Here is a 20,883-nt window from a genome sequence, read left to right as displayed (position 1 = left end):
CTAACCCAAATTCATCCTCCCTTTTTGTCACTCCAAAACAAGTTACCCTGTAATTAAATCGTCTACTCCAAAACCAAGTTACATTTATTCTCTCCATTCCCCAAAACCTTATTAAAGATCTTGAGTTCCACCCAAAAATTTTACCTTCATCATGCTACGGTTCTATTATCCACTCTAAAACCACTCTACAATTTACTATTCTACATCCCAAAAAACCACCCAAAAATTATGCCTTTCATCCCAAAACTTAACTTACAATTCTGTCCACTACCCCAACACTATGAAAAACACTCCTGTATAATACTAGTTTTAAATCATTTGATGTAATAGCTATCTCTTTTAAGTTCAGACAAACTATTGTATCTAGCTTTAGGTTTATTATTATATGACGCCATTGCAATTTCTTGATGAAACTGTAAATAAAGAATATTTTGAATTTGAAAACAATATTAAAATTCCACTTTCAACTTCCAAACACCTTATCTTAAATCAATCCCCCCCCCATTCAACTTTATATTACCTCTTTCCAAGAATGAACTCTATTTAGGTTGTAAGACAATATGGGACTATGACGGCATATTCACCTCATTAATCTTATATGAGTAAAAGACTCGACATCCACCTTATCATGAAATTGAGATATTTTTGAATGATCTAATTATGCCCCACATCATATTTATACAAAGACAAAAAGCGAAACTAGTTTGTAAATCACAATTTTATTAACTGAATCTGAGTGGAAAATTAGTAAGAAAACTCACTCAAAAAACAGAGGCCTTGCAACAGTGTCCCCGTCCTTGTGGGCGTGCCAAAACAAAGTGTACAGAAAGGGAAGGAGGGAATAGCGAACTAGGAGAGCTTTCCGAGCCGCATCCGCCACTCCTGGTCCCAGTGCCACTGGATCCTGGTCCTGCGGAAGACAGCAACAATTGACTGTAACTGACCCATCTAAAATACAACTATTACGAGGCGTCTTTTTTAAGTACCGTTTTTAAATTCCACTGCAGCAGCGCTACGGTTGGTTTCCTACGCTTACGCAATGTCTACCTTCATCTGTAGGTAAGCCACATATGCAATTAATTATGGACTGTGAAACACGCACTGTTATTTGTTTTCTTGGTGTTAAAGGTATAAAATCAATTGAAATTCACCGTCATTGTGAAGTATACAAACAAACCATTATGAGTGACTGAATGACATTCAATGGGTAAGAGCTCTAAAAGAATGTTCATGGTGAGAAATGTAGTGGACAGCCCTCAATGACCGCGAACGATTTGATGCAAAATGTGAATGATAAAGTGATAAAGTGAACAGACAATAAACAATTTCTTCAAAATCAAAGGAATTTCAACAAGTTTTCTCAATGACATTTTTTCAAGGAACATGTTTTGCTATATAACAATTTCCGTCCACATGTGGCAAAACGAATACAAGATCTAATCACAGGAACAATTTGATAGTCCCCGATTCAGCCCAGTGACTACCATTTGCTTTTTCGTCAGAAGAAGCATCCTGAAGGTCAGCACCATGACAACAATAGCGTAAGAATAATCACGTTGCAGTCACTGTTAAATCAGGCGGCAATATTTTATATGACAACAGTTTACAAAAGGTTGTTTTTAGATACATTGAGTGCCTTAATATTGATGTAAATTATGTAGAAAATTAGATAAAAGTGTGGGCTTTCATATAAAAAAATATTACAAAAAGTTTATTTGTTTTTTTTTTAACACTAAAAAAGGTACTTTCTAATAAAACATACCTCATACATTCCTATAGATTTCAAATTTTAATCCTCAAAGTGCTGACTATATTAACTTATAGAGCTACACATTTTTTAGGAGATTTACAATCATAGGTTGAAAGTAAATAATAAGTTCATAAAAATTAACAAGGTGTAACATATGTGTAGTTTTTCAGCAAAAGATCCAGAATGAGAAGATAATTATAATTACCGTTCCATGTTGAAAAGTTATTAACAGTTCTTGAGAAAAATGTTTTTTTGTTTACTTTTTCACTCAGTACAGCAAAGCACTTTACTAAACGCACTCAACTAACAATCCAAAATATAAAAAATAAACACAAATTTACTAACAAATTTTTATATATACATATATATATACAAAACTTGCACATTTACATTTTTGAAAAAAGTACAGGAACCACAAATTTGTTATTTTTTCCCACTAGAAAAGCTCTAAAATCATTTGCTGTAAATGCCGACCTAACCTTTAGGGTTTAAACATGAATATTGTTCAAATGTATTATTTCTCTGTACTTTTACAAGAGTTGTCAGAACATTACTGGGGGAGCTAAATAATTCCTGCACAAGGTCTTGAGCTAGTGTGACTACCAACACGTCACTTTAGGTTCTTATAGTATGGTTGAAAATCTAGAAATGAAATATTACCTTGACCTTTATAATCTCCTTATTTTAGAATTTTAAGACCATTCAAAACAAATATTGTTTGCTGTGTAAAAAACTTCAATGTGGCCAAGATCGAGTAACGAGCGAGTATATCCAGCCGGGGAGCACAAAGCTAGCAGGAGTATCCCCAGAATTCTTTAAAATCTAGAGAATGTATTTCAGTAACATATGCACTAATATACCTTTTTATTTAGAAATTCATCAGAAATATTTTTACCTAACAAAAATATGAAAATACAAATAACCAAACATATAAAAAATTAATTATAAAGTCCGAGACACGATTTGATTTCAGCGCATTTTTGTATTCCCTACCTCACCATAACTATTATTTTTTAACGCTGCTATGAAACCTAATTCAGTGACCAAAACGTGAATAAATTATGTGACAAGATATTTTGAGAAAGACCATTTGTGGACTTTAAAGTTTGCATGAACTTCATTTCTACATAGACAATAACGAGTTCTATGATGGTGTATATCCAACCACGGAATTTGGCTGAGTGCCATTAAAAGCTATCACTCGGTAGGCTGACACTATTCCTCTTTTTTCTGCTGGGTAGATGTAAAAATTCCTTTTCTATATGATTGTCTGCATGTTTATTTATCCACAGGATAACTCGAGGAGGATATGAGCTATGATTTGACATTTTTCATGCAATCTTAACAAAACGTGTTATACAATACGTGGTGTGTTATACAATACGTGGTGTGGCATACTCCTATCGTGAATTAAATGTATATTAAATAATACAAAAACGAACTAGACGTAGTTACTGTAAATGTTTATGATGCAACTGCTTCAATAAGAAACTTACAACAGCATCGTCTGTATTGTGGTTGCGAGAGAAGGGGTAGAAAGCTCCCAGCTGACTCCAGCGTTGACATAGAGCTGCTGTAGTGTTGCCGTTAAACCCACAGATGTCAGCACCCGACATCGGGATACCAAACAGGCTGAAGCTCAGAATATCTATACAACAACATTTATGAAACTTATTTTAAAATCATTTACTAGAGTTTCACTGTAGGATAAGGCTACTCCACAGCCTGGCTCTGACCCTGCCAAAAGGTTTTGAGAGCCTATTTTGGCAAGGGTGTCTGCTGTTTCATTCCTAGAAATGTCTTTATGTCCCAGCACCTAGCCAAGGGCAACTCTGTTCTTCTTTTCCAGTTTCATTTGTGCATTCTTGCATCCCCATACTCTTTTTGAGTCAAAGGAGCAAGCGATGAGCGCCTTTATGCTGCCTGACTATATGAAAGTATTACATATTTTACACCTTTAGTATCCTTTGTATGAGCCTTCAGGCACATATTTCTATTACGGTTATCTCTTAGTGCAGATATTATGTTAGATGTTTTAGACATTTTTGGGCTGATTTTAGTCGATTTATCTGAAGAAGAACATGTCAAACGTCTCAAAATTGCCTTTGATTCTGAAGGACCATTCCATGCTACTGTCTTTAGGCAGTATTTGGAAATTCAAAGGAGTTGCAATTAGCTTCAAGATGGCAAATGTAAGGTCGTTAATACTATTAATTCTTGTACTATTAAATTTCATCACATTTTAGGGATGTATTTATAAAAAATAAATAATAACAAATTAAGTTAAGTAAGATATTGGTCTCCTCTTCCTCAAATGATGTATTTAAGGAAAGAATGACTGGCACTTTATGTATGACATGGAAAAATGATCACAGTATTAAAAGGGTGAAAAACAAAAGCATTACCAGAGATGGAGTGTGCCATGTCATCCCAGGTGGAGAAGACATCCCCTGTCCATACTCCGGTGAAGTGACCGTGGCCAGGATATGACGAACGGGAGATGACAAAGGGACGCTGCTTCTTACGCACTTCCAGCAAGGCTCTGTAACAGAACAATGTATCTTGTTTGTAGGACAAATCACATCTTCAATCACCCTTTAATGTATTTTATCCTTATTAGATCACCAGATTAACGAAACCTATATACTCATTTGCATTGATTGGTCATTTTGAGTTCTTTCATCTTTAAGTTTCTGGAGCGGTGCTGATATATCGCTAAGAAATCAGGCTTTTGAGATCCTTCCAGTAAATCAATAAGCTAATATTTTCCAGATCTATACAACTCATTAAATATGGAATGACTCAAAGTTCTACCCTGGCACTTATTTTCTTCATTCGTTTACTTCAGATTCTTCCACACACACGATTGACTCATATACAAGTTGTAAAAATGGCTTCTATTTTTCCACTGCTTCCAAGCTGCGAAGGTGTCTTATATGTTTAATAATTCTGAGCTGACTTATCAATGGTACTTTGCAAATAAGATGTCAAGCAAAGTCATTTTATTAACCAAAATATTCTCTGGAACATTTCTTTATACATTTGATGTATTTCAATAAGGGGTTGGAAAACTCTGAACATGATTGTCTTACTGATAGTTTAAAATATGGATATTTAAAACGTTCTTCCAATTTGCCCCACATATACATCTATAGACAACTAGAAATAGAAAAAGATATTTTTAAACATCTAAAGCTTTACATTGTTATTGCTGAGGATAAACTGGTTAATTTTAGAATTGTTTCCATTTATTTGAGGTATCGTTCTTCAATGTACTATTTTTGCTAAATTTGTAATAATAGGGTGAGATGCTTTTGCCAAATTGGATGGATAGCCCTTTTCCTCTTGACATGGAGACATAAAGTTGAACATAAATGGAATGTTTCAAGTGTACTGGGCACACTGTCAATTGCAGAAAGAAAAATTACTAATACACAATTTTAAAGTATCCGGTGTTGCAAAATTGCAAACGTAAAAAGTTGCAATGTAGTCTAAAGAGTACGCTATTCCCAAAGTAATACCGAAAATATATGGCCAGTGCTATTGGGGAGATGCCTGATGGTACTACCAGAAATAGGTAAATTCCTTTTATAATATCAAGTCGATCATTTGGGTATCTGCAAGTGAGTTTCTTTCATAATAGCTGTGCTGCGAATGTCGAGAGTCCAAAATTGTATCTTGTCAGATATGCAGTGTAAGTTTCATTAATTTCACATCATGTTTTTATGACATTTTCCTCAGTCATTATTCTTTGTTTCGAACAACCAGTTGAACAGTGGAATCACATGAGTTTGAATGCAGTTACTTGTGACAAAGTAGAACAGCTATTATCAAGTAGCTGAGAGAGAAGTAGCGAACAAGATCATTCCACAATTTAACGGACAGTTCTAATACTCTGCTACTCTTCAGGATATATCCGGTGAATTAAAAGAGGTCAGTGTTATCAGTACCAAAGCCCTTCCAATAATTCCTTTCCTCTCTTTCTATTTTCCTTTTGCCTGTTTCTTCCCTCAAATTGGAAAAACAATTACACACAATGTGTTGTTTTGGTGATAAAAACACTACATTCTACAGTTATTGGATAAAAATCACAGATATTAGTACTTAAATTGTTGAATTCTAGATTTGTCTTTTATACTTGAAGATGCCAAATGTTTCAAATCAGTGATGTAACTATGGGGGTGGCAGGGGGGAAGAAGGGATAGGACCCCACAACGGTCCTAAGTATATACAAAATGGTTGTATAACAGCATTTCAACTTGTTTGAAATACAGCAGTTAATGTTTTACTTTGAATGTATTCAAATCCTAATGAATGTATTCCTATCTAATGTATTCAAATTTAAATTTAAGATTTTTCCAAAACCCCCTTCCCTCCCTCGGTGTGGAGTCTTCTTCAATTAGATTCATCTCCATTTCCCGAAAGCTAAGACCTAATCTGTTTAATCTTGAAATTCTGGTACTTACCTCGTGGTCAGGACTGCCTCCTGGCTGCCGAAGATGTTGTGGATGTTGTAATGACTGACGTTGTAGTGACGTGCGGACATACACAAGGTCCGAGAGTACAACTTGCCTCCGTTCACTCCCGGCAAGTATGGGGGGTTGTCTAGGGGGTTCGGAGCACAACCATACTGGCCCCCGTCCCAAAATGTTGATGGGTCATTCATGTCCTGCACAGATCACAAACTCTATATAATTCTTCATTTTCAAAAATTATAGATCATAGCATGTTGATGATCTTCAGCTGTTTTTTTCTCAGTTCTTACTCGTAACGTGTCTTGATTGCACGAACTATTGGACTTCCAGTTTCTTCTCAACAGGAACCACAACTCACTAGTTTTATTCTCATTGCCAGTAAGATTAAAATGGTGTCTGTTTGTTGTTTTTTTTGTTTTACTTTTCAACCTCACAAGTTAATTAACAATACCCATTATATTTTCAAGAATTGAAACAAGAATTTTTACTTTATTCTAATAAATAATAACAGAAATGAAAAGACCTTTTCATAAACATCTTTGGTTTGTAATGAAAACATATATTTTGGGATATTTTTACTTTTCTACTATATGCTTTAAACAAAGAAAACATGTTTCACATATAAAACCAATTAGTTTCAAAAAATACCTCTATTACAATTTGTAGTGCAATGTTTGATATTAACCCTTTTAACCCTGGCCATTAAATCAAGTGATGTGCCAGAAATCCCAAGCCATTTTCAGACAAAATGTAAGGGTTTTGTAAAAAATTCATAACTCAGTTATTTTTTAAGATATTTAGGTAATTATTTTTTTTTTGTTTTACTTCTTTATACATGTAGCGTACAGAAATATACAAATAAAATTATTATTTTTAAAGTAATTTTTTTTACATACATTATACATACATAAAAAATAAATAAAAATGAAAAAATTTCAAGTTTGATCATGGAAACCATATAGATAAAAAAATATTTGATACAAAAATACCCATTTACTTTATGATATATTTAATCCTTAATAAAAGGAAACAAAAATTATAGGCCTACCTTATTTACAAGTGGAGTAACATAAATTTTTGTAAAGCCGTGTACATTTTTCTTTTTGCCATTTCTGGGCAAGGCAATGTAACAAGACCTTTGAAATTCACAGTACTTAAAATAAACATAAAACCAAAGTTATTTCTGACAAAATAACTAAAACTGTTCATAATCTAAATTTTAAAAAAGTTTTAAAACAATATTTACATCACTGCAAAATGTTTTAGCACTTGTTGTCACCAAAACAATTGGGGTGAATTCCTCTCTGGCAACTAGGTTACTAATTAGTGTATTTTCACTTACGGGAGATTTTGAACGATGTCTTTTACTCATTTTGAAATCAAACAAATAATATACTAAACTTTAACTGCCGTACTTTACACTGCTTTAACCTAAAACTGTGAAGAAAACGGAATATTCACAACCACGTGATATACAGCTGTCTGCAACAAGCGTGAGCAGTCAGTCGAGACGAACTGCAATTGCTCAGTCACAGACTGACAAAATACGAAGTCAAACCATTACAAACTAATATATTTCGATGCAAAATATCTTTGTGTACAAGTCTGTGAAATTTCAAAGCATTTGGTGAAATAGGTGGCCAGTAAAGTAATAAAAAGTGCACGTCCGCACTATACGGACCTCGGGAGTTGACGCCATTTTTACGACGTCCGTATAGTACAGACGTTGGGGTTAAAAGGGTTAATATCCTACAACATGCTTAACAAAATGATATGAACTGCATATCTATAAAAACTCTCATTCTAAAATTATAACATACTTTAATTTTAAATACAGTGCAATTAATATGATGGTTAGATATCATGATAGAAAATTTTAAATTTAAAAAATCCATTAAATAAATGTTGTTTGCTAAACTTATATTTTTGGTCTAAATCATACTTGAGGTTTCAGTAATTTTTATTCAAGTTTTCCCAATTTTATAGTCCATTACATTAATAAAACTGTCACAAATTAAATCATTACTTACGATCCAAAGTCCATCAAATGCAAATGTTTCATGCAGCTGACGAATCTGGTTTTGCCAGTATGACTCAGTTTTGGGATGGAAGAAATCTGGGAATACCGTACTTTTATCATTCCAGACCTGTAAAACATTCCAAAATTTAGGTACTGACTTTCAAAAATTAATATAATATTAAAAAATATATATCATATTTCTTTTATTGTTTTAATTTCTTGCATGGTAAAAAAACTCACCTTGGTAACAAAAGGTTTGTCCTCTATGGGGTCCCTGACAAATATCCCTTCCTTGAGACCCTCATCGTAAGGAGGGTAGGTGCCTGGGGTCTCTGCTCCACTCACCCCGGGGTCCAGCATCACCACATAGTGCAAGCCTTGCTGTAATTAAACCATGCTGATCACTAACTATTCATATGTGAAATTCATAAATTCTTTTCACACTTTGTATATACAATTCATACAGAGAACCACCAGCTGACAAAACATAAATTTTGTCTGTGGACAGAAAATGTACAAAATTGATAGAGGTTATATATTATACAAAATTAAACATTGAATTATTTATATGTTGAATTGAAATTGAATTGGTTTATTTCCAAAAACTTACATTTCAGTGGCCCAGCTAAGTACAACACTTGTCAACGGGGTCCAAGTTAAACTATCTTAACTAAACCAAGCAATGTGTTTATTAAATTACGTATCAAAAATTGGCACTTATTATGTCGTTAAAGTTTAAAATTAAGTTCATATTCCTAACTAACAAATTTGCACTGGTCATATAGTGTGATTGGATTGTATGATTTCGATTCAGAAGCAGTCGATGTCCTACCCAATTCCAATCAGTATGATACAAGAATAAATACCCCCTACCATCAGGCGTTCCTTGTTCCGCCACTACCAGTGTTTATTTCTGCAATTGCAATGTGTATATAAATAAATGCGGATATTATTTCAATTATTTGTGAACTCTCCCAATGGGTCTCAGTCATGTTTTGATAATAAAAATAAATGTTTGGTAATTTAAAATAAGAAAATAGCTTTAGTATTTTTAAGGACAAATTTTTATTTCGTAGAGTATGAATAAGAAGAAACATGATGTTGAATGGGAGAGAAGAAGTTGGCTGCTAATTATAAACATGTTTTATTAGTATAAAGCTTTTCATCTATTTATGTTTAAAAACCTATAGTTAAGTATCTTGTACAAAAATTGACCCTAAAAGAAAACATCTGTACAACATGACTCAATTAACATTTTGTCCTATATAGTCATTTCAGTTTGAATGACCTCGTTTAAGAGCTACAGAAACATTATATTCTTTGTAAATTTAATATAATTTCAAACAAAGTGGAGAGACCATTTAATAATTATTATAATTGTTATTGTATATTTTTTAATTGTTTTTAGCCTCATTATCTTGTGAATGTAGAGTTAAGGTCCAGTTCACCTTCCTCTTAGTGCAGTATCTGGAATCTGACGCACAATTGCATAAATGAGTGCACTACGATGTTTTAGACACAATCTCTAAGCACGGTGGAGCAACCAACCAATGAATACTGTGCACCAGATGAGATAGTGAGAATACCTCTTCACCTACATCACACTATACTTTGTAGTCTAAGTGTATCTGATGTTGAAACAATGTAGAGTTCATTTTGGAGCTTCTTCATTACTACTTTTTTGGCACTATTCATACGAACATAAGAATCCAGATTCCAAGAGTCAAGTCTGTAACAGCGTCAGCTTCCAGACACTGCACTAAGAGGAAGGTAAACTGGACCAAAACTTGGCCTAAACATTGAATCATCCCTTCCCATCTTAGCTACTTATTCTCTTTAAGTGCATGGGTCACAGGACCCGAATAAACACGTGGGAGAAAGTCATTAGGGCAAGAGTTGGAGAATACTGACATGTTGCAGAAAATGAAGAATTTTAATATAGTACAACTAACCCTAAGTTTACCTACAACGCTCATCTTATGACTCAAATTAAATTTTAAACTGTAAAGATTGATTATAATATGTGACTTGATTGTACCTGGTGCAAGGAGTCGACGAACTCGGGCAAGCCTTTGAACGCCACTTTGTCGTAAGTGAAGTCATTACGGTGTTGCATGTAATCTATGTCGTTCCACTGTGTATCCTTTGAACACAACAACTCGTTAGTTATTTCATTTGTCAACAGTATTATCTGTTCACAAGAGACAGGAAAAGACATACTAAATTACAGACCAATATCACTGATTCTGTTATTGAAAAATAATAATGGCAAGGGTCGTAGATCATTTAAACATTGACCCTGGAACTAGCAAAATCGTAATTCACGATGCATTTTTTCTGCCATGAACTGGCAGTCTAATTTGTGATGCATTAAACATCATCTGCTAATTATGTCATCTTTCGAAAAATCTTCATTCAAGATATATAACTACATAACTATTGCAATAAAAGTTATGTCATTGTAATCAACAGATTCCAAGCTATGTTTTAATGTACTCACTTTTATACATAAAACTTTTTTTATATTTTACTGGCCGCTAAAAGCTAAATATGCCTGACACGCTATACAATCTTGACAGCTGTTGCTGTTCGAGTCAGCTGGATTCTGTTCTGTTTAGTTTTACGTTCTGTATTATAAGTAGAGATTTTCTGGATTAGTATAACAACCCAAATATTTTTTTAATTTGAATTGAAGGTGATTTCTATGGGCTACAGAAAATAAAAAAAAAAACTTTATAAAATAAAGGTTTCAACTTTGGAGCAACATACATCAATGAATGTAAAGGTAAACCCAATTTTTATTTCTTTTATAATATACTGTATTTTATTCTGAATAATGGCTAAGGTTGTGGAAGGTTTAGTGCTGGAATTGATATCTAATGACATAAAGAGTATCATTGTCCCCCAACAACATGGGTTTTGCAAGGGTCGTTCCACCCAGACCAACCTTGTCATCTACACAGACTATATTCTTTCTGCGTTTAATCGAAGACATCAAGTGGACAGCATTTATTTAGACCTTTCCAAGGCATTTGACAAGATTAGTCACTCACTTCTGATTTCCAAGCTCGAAGGATATGGTTTCTGCGGACTCTCTCTAGAATGGTTCAAGAGCTATTTAAGTGGACGCTCGCTGAGGGTCAAACTTGGAAACCATTTGTCTGAAGAATTTCCTCCCACCTCAGGTGTCCCACAGGGGTCCAAGCTTGGCCCTATTCTTTTCAACTTGTTTGTAAACGACATCATCAGCCACCTATCATCGGAATATCTCCTCTTCGCAGATGACCTCAAGATATTCAAAGAAATTTACTCTCGTGATGACTGTCTCAATCTTCAACGTGATCTGAACCTAATTGCTGAGTGGTGCGATGATAATAAGATGGTCATTAACTCAACCAAATGTCTTACAATCACCTTCTGTCGTCTGAAGAATCCTGTTGCTTTCAATTACACTGTATCCGGCGACATCAAGCGAGTGACCTTGATAAACGACCTTGGAGTAAGTTTGACTACAAATTTGTCACCCGATGCACACATTGATGCGGTATCCTTGAAGGCAAACAAAATGCTAGGATTCATTTTTTCGAATGTCTAGAGGGACGTTCGGTGACGAGACACTACTGCTCTTGTATAAGGCTTTAGTTCGGCCTAATCTGGAATATTGTACTCTTGTTTGGTCCCCTCATTACGCATCTCATATTCACAAACTACAGAGTATTCAAAACAAATTTTGCAGACTTCAAGGAGTCTGGAGAGGTGCAGCCTATCGGGAGGTCTCTGTCCCCGCACTTGAGCAGGAATTTCTTCTGCCTACGCTGGAGTGCAGAAGGAGAATGTTTGATATTATTTTCCTGCACAAGCTTATCAACGGGGCGATCGATTCACCAGAGCTTCTGAGTAGGATATCCCTCTTGGTGCCTGCTGGAACCAGATCCAGGAATATGTTTTCAACCTGCCACCACTCAAACAATTACAGCTATCACAGTCCTATTGCTCGACTTCATAGGCGTGGAAACAGCATTCCTTCCGATGGTGATATGTTTCATGACAGCATCGCACACCTTAAAAAGAGACTGCAACAGTAATGGGTGATAGAGCTTTTTTCCCCTTAATATCAGTTGGAGATGATGTTTGTGATTTTTCACTATTGTAACATTATTTCACAAATCTTAATACTTATTTATTATTCCACTGCATAATCACTACTTTCTGTAATTTAATTAGTTGTTATTTATTTTGTTGATGTTATACTTAAGTTGCATGAAAATGTTGTGAAATTATTGTATATTGGCGGATGCCGTTGAAATAATAATAATAATAATAATAATACAATGACATTCAACACTATGTTTTGCGTAGAAACAGATTTTGCACTTAATTTTTTATGAACTCTGCGCAAGGGCTTAGAAAGCTGTGCTAGTTAAGTTTAACCCATTGCGAATCGTATTGTTTTGGTGTTTTGGGCACCAGCGGGCACAAATTAATTTACGGTCAGCGGCCGAATGAACAGCAATGGTTCGCCACATTGTATCGCTTGCTATTGTATACTTCATATCTACGTTGAACTGAATTCCGGTTTATAAAAATATCTCCATCCATATTCTTAAAAACAAAATAATTAAATACAATATATTGTTTATGAACTATTGTAATAAATATCTCTAATAAATATCGATCAAGTTCAGACGATCGTAAGTTATCCATTTCGATCAGCTCATTATGACACGCAAATTATACCATAAAATGTGATACTAGTTACTATTATAATAACAGCTGAGGAAAACAACCAATCAGAAGCACTAAAATGCAGAGAGTAAACTCATATGAATGATTTTTCAAATTCAACATACAACTGCGATCTGTAGGATATTTATAAAACTTTTGAAAACTCTGAACGTAGACCGTTGTTAAACACTCTTAGTTGACAAGTGAAGACGATCACCCAATCTATCAGACATTAATAGAACTATTTGGAGGGAAACTTAAAAGCAGACCGCTTTTACGACGATGACGAGTGCCATCAGTGCCCGGCTGCTGTGTGACGAGCGCAACTGGTCAGTGATCCGCAATGGGTTAAAATACATGTTAGTTCTAGGGTTAAAGACTAATTGCCTAAGTTTAATGTCTGGGAAGTGAAACACAAACCCATGTGACACCACTATGGAAACACAATTCGAAGTCTATTTTAACTTAAAAGACGAAATTCCAGACATTTGAGTTGAGTATACTGCAATGATAGAAAAATAATTTTAGTGGTTGGGTGTTTATTCATGTGTGGAAAGACCCAAATACTATCTTTTTTGATTATTGGTTTTTTGCATTATTAACACCGGTTATGAAATTAAAATAGAACATTTCTATACACAGAGAAATTGATTTATATATACATCCAACAACAAAAACAACACATTTATTTTCAACGAATTCAAACAAATAGGATACCGTTAGATATTTATTAAATTAACAATAAAACATTATTCTTGCAAAATTCTTGTAGAATGAACAGTTTTAAATAGAATTTAAAAGCTGTGATAATTAAATGGAAAATAATATTATTTATTTCATTTTTTAATGATCCTTTGATTGACTTAATACAAATATGCCAATCAAAGTAATTTAATGTTAGTTTCATGTTACTCGCTTTAAATAAGATGTGGTTTTAAAATAATAAAAACTCATGTACAGTACTAAACAGACCAAGAAAAGACACATGTTAATATGATTATTTTGTGTCTACTATCATTTTTCAAAGTTTTGACAACCTTTCACAAAACACACTGACCAACATTTTGTGGTTTTTTTATGATTAAAAAATACAATACACATATTGGTAGGTTTGCAATTTTTAAATGTTATTGAAATCCACTACTCTGCTTACTAATTTTTCATTTTTGATTCTAGTTGAGAACTATTTTATTATTTCTTGAATATTACACGGTTTTTGTATAAACGTTTTTAAGGAGGATTTATTTTAAAATGTTTGAAAAAAATGTAAAAATATGAGTTCTTTACTATATTTTAAGACAATAAGGACATGGTGAAGTAAAAAAAAACACACACACACACATGTAACCATATACCTTAAAAAAACTGTTTGCCATTGATGAGATTTATGACAAACGTAAGGTTGAACAATGAAATGCTTCACAATATGAGTTGTTTAAAATTTGAAGCAAATTACTAGTTTTTACAATACCACTCCAATCTATTTTGTCAACACACAAACAGTTTGTAACATATTAATAGAACATAACGTACATGCCATAAAACTCTTTCATGCAGTTTAATTATAGAGTGTTTTTTGGAAGATCACTCCTGTAAAATGGAAAGTGTTATGTTACCAACACAAATTTTAAAACTCGATTATATCTTTGAGTGGGTATAAAAAATAAATAAAACTGCAATGACAAAATTCACCTAAATTTTCCACAACAAAGTATAATTTACAGAAAATACGGTTTGCAGTTGTAAGTGCCCTGAAGGACAATCGGAAGGAGGATGTGCTTTGCTACTGTTATGTCGCCACCAAATGAACACCACAATGTAATAACAATACATTGCTAGGAGTGATGTAAATTTGATCTACTAGGCAAGAATGTTTAAGACACCATGAGCTCACAAAACAACAAAGGTGGAGTACGAAGGATCCTTCCCATACACATTCAACATGTTACGAAACTTGATTCTGGAAATGTTTCAATGAAAACCATAGCTGCTCATTGCTCTTAAGAAGTATAAAGGTTTGTTTGAAGTTTTATTTTTCACAATGGAAGGATTGTGAGGGAAACAGGATTTTTCCAGACAGTTCAGTGATAAACATCTTGAAATGTAGTGTTACTGATTTTTTGTATCATTGAATGACGGCAAATGTCCGGAAAAATCCTGTTTCCTTCATAAAGGTTTTAATTTGAAGGATACCAACTTTGAAATTTTATTTTTGTAATATCGCAGAAAAAAGAGTTAGCCTTTAGAATAAGCCCTAGATAATTGTTGCAAAGGTTTTGACACTCTCTTGTGTACTAGTTTAAACTTACCAGAGGAATGCCGGCAGCTCTAGTTCGATTCAAAACCTCCTTAGTATTGTTCAAGCTGTTGTAACCGAATCTGCAAAATAGTGATTAAATACTTTACATTTATTTATATACAGTACAGAACAATACAGTAAGACAAAGTCCCAATTTTCTTTAAGGTATAATTCAGAATATAAGTAAGCACTGGGATGGTGGACTACATGTATTTATATTTCTCCCAAAAAATATTCTAAAAATCACAACATCCCAAAATATAAAGAATGGCTTACTAGTATACAATAACACTACTATACGAGTTTAGTTAGTAACAAGATACTGATAACATAGCTATGGTGGAAAGAGTTAATTCAATGTGAATGTTGAGTTTAGCTCCAATTCACCTTCCTCAGTGCAGCATCTGGAATCTGACGCTGTCACAGACTCGACTCCTCGAATCTGAAGTCATGTTCGTCTGAACAGATCTAAGAAAGGTGCGACGAAAAATCTCAAAACGAATTCATTGCGTGCACCTGATGAGACAATGAGAAAACCTCTTCACCTAGACTACACTATCTATTTATATTTTCTAGACTAGGTGTCTGATGTCGAATCAATTGTAGAGTTTGCATTGAGCTTCATTGTCACTGACTTAATTTTAGATCTCATCAAACGTACACGACTCCAGAATCCAGGAGTTATGTCTGTGACAGCACCAGATTCCAGGTGCTGCACTAAAAAGAACGTGAGCTGGAGCTAAGCTCAACATTTATAAGATACTAATATCATCATAATTAAAGACATCAATATGTTTAGCCTAGTTTAAACAGTGTTGTAAACAACACTTACAAAGTAAATTTGAACAAAATTAAACTGTTGTTTTGTACTATTTTTATTTTGTTACATACAACTTCCAGAACTCTTGTAAAATTAAAAGTGGTTCATTCACCTTTTATCAGCAATCTTTCTTTCTGTACTTGGAATTATGTTCTTCTTTATTATTGAGCCATTATCTAGGCCATAATCTTGGACGATTTGTCGTGACAAAATTTTAAAACAATTGGCACATATTATAACGTATTAGTAAACATAAAAATTCAATTTTACATTGCCCAACATTTTTTATGTAGACTATTTTTTATTTTTTTATTATCTAATTTTTTCCAAGAAGAATGCTAAAACTGGATGTACACTGTGTAAGACCAAAGATAGGCCAAGGAACAGTGTAGAGCAATAGAAGAAAACATATTGGAATATAAAGTTGTAGATAGCTGTAGGAAATTACGATGACAAACAATACAGCCATAATCATAGATTCAACTTCTATACCTGCAGAGGTGGAAGCCCAAGCTCCAGTATGGGGGCCCCACCAGCCCAGTGTGCTGCTGTAACAACACAGGGTGCGTGATGATGGTGAGTGACCCAAGATAAACATTATGTTCAACAATACCTGCAGAGGTGGAAGCCCAAGCTCCAGTATGGGGGCATGAAGGGGCGCCCCACCAGCCCGGTGTACTGTCTAACAACATCTGATGGTGAGGGACCCAAGAAGATGTAAAAGTCCAGAATCCCTCCGATGGCTCGATACGTGATAGCCGGTGCAGGTTGCAGGATTATATCTGTAATTGACAGTTTTTATACATGATTGCTGGTATTATGATAAATGATTTAGTTATCTATATACATAAAAATCCAAGTTTACTTAAACATGAAATTAATTACCATAACACGCATAATAACAAAAAAGAAATTGGACAATGTCAGTTAAGTACAACCCCTAACAGCCATGTTGTCTGATCTTTGAAGATTTATAATTTTATGACAAATTAGCTCATATTCCCTTGACAGATTTTGAAATAAGTTCTATTCCTGGCTGTTGGATAATCCATTTTATAGCTTAAATGAATTTTTCAACATTAGAAATATGGATTTTTAATGATTATTGTGTTTTTGTTTTCTGTTACGATCACTGTTGTGCTGTATAGGCTTCATTATTGTTAGTTTTAGGATTTTGACGTGGATGTATTTATGACTTTGTCAATGATTCTGTACATTTTTGTGGTAAATATAAATTATGAAATGAAATGAAATAAAAAGATATTCTAAGTCCAATAATAACTTAACCCACCCAATGTTGTAAGTATTATTCACAATGGTTGGTGAGTGAATTTATTGATAAACCATTTGCTGTTGTCTACAACGTCAAAGTACAGACCTCTCACAACCGCGTTTATATCCAACCTCTTTCCACTAAATGCATTAAAATATTGATGTCCCCCATAGAACTGTACCTAATTTTCTTTCCTCTGCATAATTGGTTTTATTTAATTTTTTGTACCTCCATTTTTTAACTGATCACAGTTGAGGTCTTTCTAGCCATATATTATTTTCCTGTCCTAATTAGTAATTCCTCAGACTATATCCAGGATTGTATAGTCCTGAGTTCAGCTAAATAAATACATTTTAAATTCCATTTAATGTTTGCACAGAATGCAATTTTACAAACGCAGATAATAATTTTCTTTACAGTTCTAAATGTTAAGTCCATTGAAATTCATTCTGTAACAGTAATGTTAATTAGATTGCCACGCTGAATTCATTATAAAATTTGTGAGATATATTATGAGAATTAAATAAATGGTAATTTTAAGTTGGTATGAAAGTTTCACATGATCCACTCACTTTCCTAATTGGTCTTCTGTAACCAATTAGCATTTTTTTAAAGAAGTTGTTTTAAATTCAACAAAACTGGTATTTCAGAATTCCTTCTCTTTTTATTAAGTATTTATTATATAGCGTCACTATCTTCGAAACTTGTGTGAAGGAATAAAAAATAGCAGATAGGGTTGAGTAGCGAAATGGTTTTGGTTCAAAAGCTTGTTCACACCTTCATTGTAGACTGCAAATGCCACATATGGTCAAACAACACAAAGGGTAAATTGAGTCTGTTCTAGTTTCTTTTGAAGACTGTTCCATCATATTAAGTTGTTCTTGAAAACATTAAAAGCAGCAACATTATCATCGATACTGACAAAACTTGGCATTAGATTACTTAGAAAATCTAAAATATTGGTTATTCCTAATTATAAAAATGTCTCAACATGGTATCTGTATAGAAAACTAGTTTAACCCTTCCCACGCGGAATTTATCTTTCAATTTTGACTCATAACGCGTAATTAACTTTAAAATTGTTTTTTAAATTTTACCAACTCTAATTTGTTTTTTAGTTAGTGGTGGCTATTAGGAATAAAAAATAATACAGTATCACAAAATAATCAGTCCCCTATATTTTTCAAATTTTACAAAAAATTGTCAGGATTCGCCATTGCATAGAACAATATAGGCCTATAAGGACACAACAAATAAAGTAATAACAAAATAAAAAGATAATATAATGCTAAATACAACAGGGACACGAACAGTAAATAAGGAAATATGGCAAAACAGCGTTAAACACTAAAATATGCCGTGCCGGGATATATCCGTTTACCGCGTAATGGTTCGCCGCAGACTGAGGCTAAATAACGCCACGAGGGACAAAGCCACGCCCTCCCACCACTGCGACGCGCCAATGAGGTTCAAACTGTAACATCTGCTTTTCGGAACAAGTATTCAAAACTCCCTTGAACTCTAGCGGATTCCACGGCAACTACAATTTATTAAATAACACAAAATAGACTTTGAAGGATATATCCGTTTACCGTGTTTCAGTCAAAAATAGGCCTAACGGATATATCTGTTTGCCACGTGGGAAGGCAAACGGATATATCTTTTAAGTTCTATATTTTACAGTGAAATTAACACTATATTTTACATTTTAATTTTACACCAAAAGACAATTTACCACTCATACAAAACTCATATTATTGATTTAAATAATTTTTCTAGATTAGTGAGAAAATAATTTCAGTATGAACTTAAAAATATATTTATCTTCCTATTATAAATAACTGATAGTTGTAGTAAATAAAATACATAACACTGATAACAATAAGTTATAACACACATATTTATAATTTGATAAGTTCTTACTATGTCTATTTAAATCTGACCTAAAAATTTCCACCTTTTAGATAAGAATGATCATAGTGCACCAAGGAAAACTTTCCTACGAATTCCAGACATTTATGTTTTTAAAAGTGTCTGAGTTTCTGTGTGAAACATTAGTCAGAGTAATTATAATTTACAGAAGGTGTGTTGTGATTGTAACGGTTTTTGGATTTTCCCACTGTACCATTGTGATTGTTATACGGCTTAAACCCAGTCTATTGAGTATGAATTGGTTATTTCAACACTAACGAACAACGGGTACAGTAAAAATATTTTGTTAAAACAATGCTGGTTAGTTTTGTACTCATCAACACTAACAACTACTCTGGGATAAGATTATGGAGCCCAAGATGTTTCTGAAAAGGGATTCATCATTGATGATCAATTAGAAAAATACAATTTTAATCATAGATACCACACAAGAAATTGTAATTTGTTTCAATATCCGGCACTTAAACTAAAAAAAAAATTAAAACTAGTTTTATTTATCTAGATTTGAAATTGCATAATATTCCACACAGTTATATAAAAACCTCCTGTATCTAAATTGTTCTAAAAAAATAAAAGAAGCAGTTTGTCAAAAAATCATTTTGTAATGTAAATGAATCCTTTGAAGACAGATTATGATAAAATAATAAAAATATGTATTAAAAAAAGTTGTATAATGGGTTTAAGCCTTGGATTTAATTAATGTTTTTTGAAGTTTTATAACATTTTTATATAAATAAAATATGTATCCAAAGTAAATTTTTAGTATAAGCTTTAGTTATGTAGTTTTAATAATTGATTACATACCAGCTTTTTATTACGTTGTGATAAGAGGAAAACGGATTGTACAATAAATTGTTGTTTATTGTCAAATTGTTCATTTGGGCAAGGAGTTCATTGATTGCACAATAATATGCATATGGGAAACACCAAACATTCCCTGAACCATCATTCTCCAACATACTACATAACTAATGACACTCACAACATTACAGAATGTAATTCAGACATCAAATGCTCACCCATAGCGTTGGAGTTGTGCAATAGAACTCCACTGCTGAGTCCATCACTCTCCACGGCCAAGTAGAAGGGGTGACTGCCGTATAGGTTGGTCTGGAACATTTTGGTATTACTTCTAATGTAACAAAACAAACAGAACAGGGAGAGTAACAGTTTAAATCTTTCAGTTATTACCATGCACAATGTGATTACCTGCTTCCTATCCGTGGATTCTGATTTCCCAGTTGAGCAAAATTAAATGGTCTAATACATTTTACTGGATACAAATACATCTCACACAAGTTTGATATAACTTTTTATTAAACATTCCCACGGATGTATTACAATGGCAGACTTTGACCAAAACGCCAAACACAGTTATATCCGATATTATAGATTATGTCTCCAGGAGAGCTTTTTAGTTCACAAAAGGCCTCTGAAATGCCCGGTGCATGCTCCGTGCTTTTCGTGATTGCGAAGGAAGTATTTATAAATGACCTACATTCTGAGACAGGGGGAGAGAAGTGCCCTTTGTCTAACTTCAACCACCTGCTCATCAGTTCTGCGTCTCCTACAAAGCCATAACCAAACAT

General features: G+C 33.5%; 1 protein-coding gene across 2 annotated transcripts in view; it reads right to left on the bottom strand.

Moving 5' to 3' along the window:
* Positions 1 to 20,883, bottom strand: part of LOC124353601 (lysosomal alpha-glucosidase-like) — a 55,625-nt gene that overhangs the window by 15,628 nt on the left and 19,114 nt on the right. For both annotated transcript variants that reach the window (XR_006921610.1, XM_046803515.1), the window contains exons 4-13: positions 20,314 to 20,404; positions 16,703 to 16,871; positions 15,280 to 15,349; positions 10,284 to 10,388; positions 8,486 to 8,626; positions 8,256 to 8,372; positions 6,217 to 6,419; positions 4,156 to 4,292; positions 3,247 to 3,398; positions 762 to 910 (exon numbers count right to left, since the gene is read on the bottom strand). Coding sequence is in view for 1 of the 2 variants with exons in the window: in XM_046803515.1 (XP_046659471.1) it covers positions 762 to 910; positions 3,247 to 3,398; positions 4,156 to 4,292; positions 6,217 to 6,419; positions 8,256 to 8,372; positions 8,486 to 8,626; positions 10,284 to 10,388; positions 15,280 to 15,349; positions 16,703 to 16,871; positions 20,314 to 20,404 (1,334 nt within the window). In the remaining variant the exon portion in view is untranslated. The remainder of the gene's footprint in view (positions 1 to 761; positions 911 to 3,246; positions 3,399 to 4,155; positions 4,293 to 6,216; positions 6,420 to 8,255; positions 8,373 to 8,485; positions 8,627 to 10,283; positions 10,389 to 15,279; positions 15,350 to 16,702; positions 16,872 to 20,313; positions 20,405 to 20,883) is intronic.

Source organism: Homalodisca vitripennis, chromosome 2 (assembly GCF_021130785.1).
Source record: "Homalodisca vitripennis isolate AUS2020 chromosome 2, UT_GWSS_2.1, whole genome shotgun sequence".
Taxonomy (NCBI): domain Eukaryota; kingdom Metazoa; phylum Arthropoda; class Insecta; order Hemiptera; family Cicadellidae; genus Homalodisca; species Homalodisca vitripennis.
The sequence above is the reverse complement of the archived record's forward strand: the minus strand, read 5'-3'. Positions and strand labels throughout refer to the sequence as shown.